Source organism: Galeopterus variegatus, unplaced genomic scaffold (assembly GCF_000696425.1).
Source record: "Galeopterus variegatus unplaced genomic scaffold, G_variegatus-3.0.2 Scaffold3698, whole genome shotgun sequence".
NCBI classification, from domain to species: domain Eukaryota; kingdom Metazoa; phylum Chordata; class Mammalia; order Dermoptera; family Cynocephalidae; genus Galeopterus; species Galeopterus variegatus.
In genome coordinates, this window is record NW_007729809.1 from 55828 (window position 1) to 60797 (window position 4970).

Here is a 4970-nt window from a genome sequence, read left to right on the forward strand (position 1 = left end):
GCCCTGCCTGGATCAGCAGCCCATCTCTAGTCCCATGTGACTCCTGGACCAGCAGCATTGACGTCAACACGGAGTGTGGGGGAAGGGCAGAATCTCCAGCCCACCCCAGGCCTACTGAGTCAGAATGTCTGGGTTGGGGCTCAGCGGTCTGCGTTTTACAGCCTCCAGATTACTCTTACACACATCCACGTGTGAGAAGTACTGTTTAGCCCGTTCTTCAAAGAGCTGCTGAGTGCAAGAGATCTCAAACACAAATCACCCGTCACTCTAAGACATCGGCCCCTTCTGTAAGACACTAGGTAGCAAGCTGACAAAGTTCTTGCTATCTTATGGGAATTGCGCCAGCAAAAGCTGGCTGCCCATCTGCCTGTCTCCCCTTTCTCCCTCTCCTTGAGATCTGAACTTTGAATGAACCCGGGACCCTGAGAACTTCGTAAAGGAGGAATTTATGCTCTTGCTTTGCTGATAAGTAGTTAGTCCTGAACCTTCAAAGCACCATGGCAACAGAAAGTGTTCTACAAACAGCTTTGTACCAGATGTAAATGGCTTAATCAATATAATGTGTTATTTTACTGGCTTATAAAAAGAACCTAAAATAAACTAAGGGGCTTCTCAAGCCAGCAGCTTGAGAAAAGCCCTCCTGATTTAATAAGTGTGTCAATTTCCTACCATCTCCCCTCAGGTACCGGTCCCTGACACCCTTCAATGACTCATTGTCTATAAAACAAAGTCCAACACCTTCATTTACTGACTTTGGGTTACTTACTGCATCACATTACATCTCTGCCCATGTGCAAGACCGTGACCTTGCCAAGAGCAGAGACCCTGTCTCTTACTCGATCCTCCCGGAATGTAGCTAGTGCCTGGGTTATAGCAGATGCCTGGAGAGACCTTTGTTTCCTTGTGTCTTTTAAGGTTTGTCTTACAAGGCCAAATTTGCCTAGATGCTTACAAAAGCAAGCAAACAAACAGATCAACATTGCCGTAGGGGAAGTGGAGAGTTGAGGGGATTGGATTTGGGCACCCAGCCAGTGTGAGAGTCCGTGATTCCTGCCTGCAGGTCTTAACTGTAACTGCTCCTCATATCATCCACGCAGCCAGACTTCCAGAAAAGCAGCCAGGCCTCTGCCTGTCTGCGTGTGCTACTCCCTGGAGCAGATCGTGGCGGGGCCGGTTCAAGTACAGGATTTCCATTCTTTCTTTTAATTATCCCACTGAACCTTACAGGAAGCCTGTTGGTGATTATACAGTTCCTCTGGGGCATAGAAAAACGCAGGCCTAGTGAGGGGAAGTAACTTGCTAAGGTCACTGGCAAGGGATAGGTGGAGACAGGTGGCCCAGGAACCCATCCCTTCCTCTTGGGGCAGTGTTACAGAGGACTCAACTCAGAACCTGGATGCTGCGCTGGAGGCTACGGATCCGGCTCACATCCTTGTGTCTCACCAGGATGGCCTGGCTACCCAGAGGTAGGGTCTTCCTCCAGGTGATGAAACTGAGGAGACCTTCCTCGCTCAGGAGCTCCGGGTGGCTGGGAGTGGAGCTGCTTGGAGCAGAAGCTGATGGCACCTGGGAGCAGAGGGCCACTAGGTGGCTCACGGTGACCCCGTTCAGGAAAGCGGTGAGTGCCAAGGGGAGCACGAAGGACACCAGCACATTCACCTGTGGAGGTAATTTCAAGGCTTGTGGGGGCAGCAGCAGGACCTGTGACTCTCTGGTCATCAGGCCATGCCCCAGGCCCGTCTGCATCAGCAGAAGGGGCGACAGAAGGGTTAGAAGGTAAGGTTGAGAAAATTCTCAGAATGTAGGGAAAGAGCAATGAAAATAGGAGAGAAAAGATAACAATTTGGGATTTGTGTAGGATGCTCATCACCTAAATAATAGGGTGCCAGAAAGAAAAAAGGAATAGAGAAAACAGAGGAGGAAATGATGTGGAAAAAAAGAAAACACATTCAAGAAATTTTTCCCAAAATTGAAGGATCTGAGCTTCTAGACTGAAAGGGCTGCCAAGGTGCCCAGAGCAATGGATGGAAACAGACTCACACCAAAGCTTGTTCTTATGACTTTCAGCAACCTGGGATAAAGAAAAGATCATGAAAGCTTCCAAAGAAATAAAACAGGTCACATTGAAAGGACAGGGAACCAGAANGTGGAGCTGCTTGGAGCAGAAGCTGATGGCACCTGGGAGCAGAGGGCCACTAGGTGGCTCACGGTGACCCCGTTCAGGAAAGCGGTGAGTGCCAAGGGGAGCACGAAGGACACCAGCACATTCACCTGTGGAGGTAATTTCAAGGCTTGTGGGGGCAGCAGCAGGACCTGTGACTCTCTGGTCATCAGGCCATGCCCCAGGCCCGTCTGCATCAGCAGAAGGGGCGACAGAAGGGTTAGAAGGTAAGGTTGAGAAAATTCTCAGAATGTAGGGAAAGAGCAATGAAAATAGGAGAGAAAAGATAACAATTTGGGATTTGTGTAGGATGCTCATCACCTAAATAATAGGGTTCCAGAAAGAAAAAAGGAATAGAGAAAACAGAGGAGGAAATGATGTGGAAAAAAAGAAAACACATTCAAGAAATTTTTCCCAAAATTGAAGGATCTGAGCTTCTAGACTGAAAGGGCTGCCAAGGTGCCCAGAGCAATGGATGGAAACAGACTCACACCAAAGCTTGTTCTTATGACTTTCAGCAACCTGGGATAAAGAAAAGATCATGAAAGCTTCCAAAGAAATAAAACAGGTCACATTGAAAGGACAGGGAACCAGAATGACATTATTTCTTAAAAGCAACGGTGAAAGCTAGAAAATAATAAACAATGCTTTATTAAGGGTGGAAAAGATAGATTCTGTCTTAGAATTTTATACCCAGCCATATTATGACAAAAGTGAAGATAAAAGAAAAAAAAATTTCTGACATGCAAATTCTCAGTTTTTACCTTCCATGGACCTTTTCTTATGTCTTAGAGTTATAAAGGAATATGTTTGATTAAGACCTGGGATCCAAGAACAGGGCATCCAACGGAGGAACCCAGGAGCAGCGGCAGGGAGTTTCTGGGGTGCCCTCATGCAGGTGGCCTGGAGAGCAACCAGTGGGATTGGAGCAGAGGACAGAGGGCTCCAGGGAGAAAAGAGAAATAAAAGATGAAACTGGTAGACGATATGATGGGTCTGACCTCTCGGAAGTGTAATTTATGCTTCTGGTAGAGAAGTGAAAAATGAATTAGAAATAGGGAACTAGAAAACTAAGCAAATGGAAAAAAAAAGACTGAATTATTAACTGCAAGAAAAACAAAAGTGTTGGAAAGAAAATACAATAAATATAAGGCATGGCTCATCTGTGAGGAATATTTACATAGTCATAATATAAATACTGAACATAAATCTAACCAAACATGGCGACACAATGGTGCTGGGGCACGGTGGAGGCAGTGGTGTGTGTGCGGGTGCGGAGCGCAGGGACAGGAACGTAAGAGAGGGAGCTGCTCATTGTCTGCAGTAAAAGTCAGTGAATAAAACTTGAAACTGGGACATAAAGCAAGTGTGTTCTTTAGCAATATGTAGCAAAGAGCAGCCCGAGCCAAGAGTGGATGGCATTTGCCTCTTGACTAGAGAATGTGACACAGTGTGGAGAGAAGGGAACGGGACTGCTGTTTTACATGACAAGTCTTGCATTATTATGCAATATTTTTTGACTTAGAAAACACAAGTTTATTATATAATACCCTGATTTTTTAAATGTTTAATTTTCAAAATTCAAAATGCATCTGTTATAAGGTTTTCCCTCTCCAGTTCTAAGGCTCTCTTATTCCTTGCCCTTTGCAAACATTTTTTAAAAANGTGGTGAGTGTGCCTGTGATGTGTGCTGTGTGGTGGGTGTGTGTGCATGTGACATGTGATCTGTGTGTGGTGAGTGTGCCTGTGATGTGTGCTGTGTGGTGGGTGTGTGTGCATGTGACATGTGATCTGTGTGTGGTGAGTGTACCTGTGACATGTGCTGTGTGGTGGGTGTGAGCGTGTGAGTGTGACATGTATATGTGTGTGGTGAGTGTGTGTGATGTATGACGTGCTGTGTGGTGTGTGTGGTGAGTGTGTGTAACATATGACATACTGTGTCATGCGCATGTGTGTGCATGTGACGTGTGTGTGGTGAGTGTGTGACACATGACATACTGTGTTGTGTGTGCATGTGACATGTGTGTGGTGAGTGTGTGACACATGACATACTGTGTTGTGTGTGCATGTGACATGTGTGTGGTGAGTGTGTAACATATGACATACCATGCCCTGTGTGTGCATGTGATATGTGTGTGTGGTGAGTGTGCATGTGATGTGTGACATGTGCTTGTGGTGTGTGTGTGTGGCATGTGATGTGTGTGTGGTGAGTGTGCATGTGACGTGTGATGTGTGAGTGTATGTGTGAGTTGTGCTGTGTGTTGGGTGTGAGTGTGTGTGCGTGACGAGTGTGTGTGGTGCTGGTCACGGGAGTGGGGAGGGTGGGTGATGGTGGGTGAGGAGCTGGATGGGCACAGGGGAGCACGGACACGGTCCATCAGCAGGAACCTTCTTCATCCACATCCTGGCCCTCCCAGACCTGCGCCTTCACCCGCCCCAACACTGAGTCAGCAACACTCAGGGAAATTACTGTGTCTCTCGTGGCTCCGCATCACCACCACAGGGGCAAGGCCTGCCATGTGATGTGGGACCTGGTCCTGTGTGGAAGTCCAGGGTACTGAGGCCTGTCATAAAACGGATAGAGCCTGCCCTGATGACAAGGAGTAAGAGAGGCCTGTTGTCCACAACTGGACTGGCCCGGGTGTGCTGGGCCCGTGTGCTCTGTGGCAGGTGGCACATGGCCGTTTCCCTGCTGGCCACATACCCCTGCACCCATGGCCGCAGGTCAGACCCCACCGTGCCCACTGGCCTTCCAGACTCCACCGTGCCCACTGGCCTTCCAGACTCCACCGTGCCCACTGGCCTTCCA

At 48.0% G+C, this 4970-nt stretch overlaps 1 protein-coding gene across 1 annotated transcript in view; it reads right to left on the reverse strand.

Moving 5' to 3' along the window:
* NTSR2 (neurotensin receptor 2) overlaps window positions 1-4970 on the reverse strand; it is a gene marked incomplete at its 5' end in the record, with an annotated part of 16883 nt that overhangs the window by 3307 nt on the left and 8606 nt on the right. The window contains one exon of the mRNA XM_008585752.1: window positions 1386-1659. Coding sequence (XP_008583974.1) covers window positions 1386-1659 — 274 coding nt within the window. The remainder of the gene's footprint in view (window positions 1-1385; window positions 1660-4970) is intronic.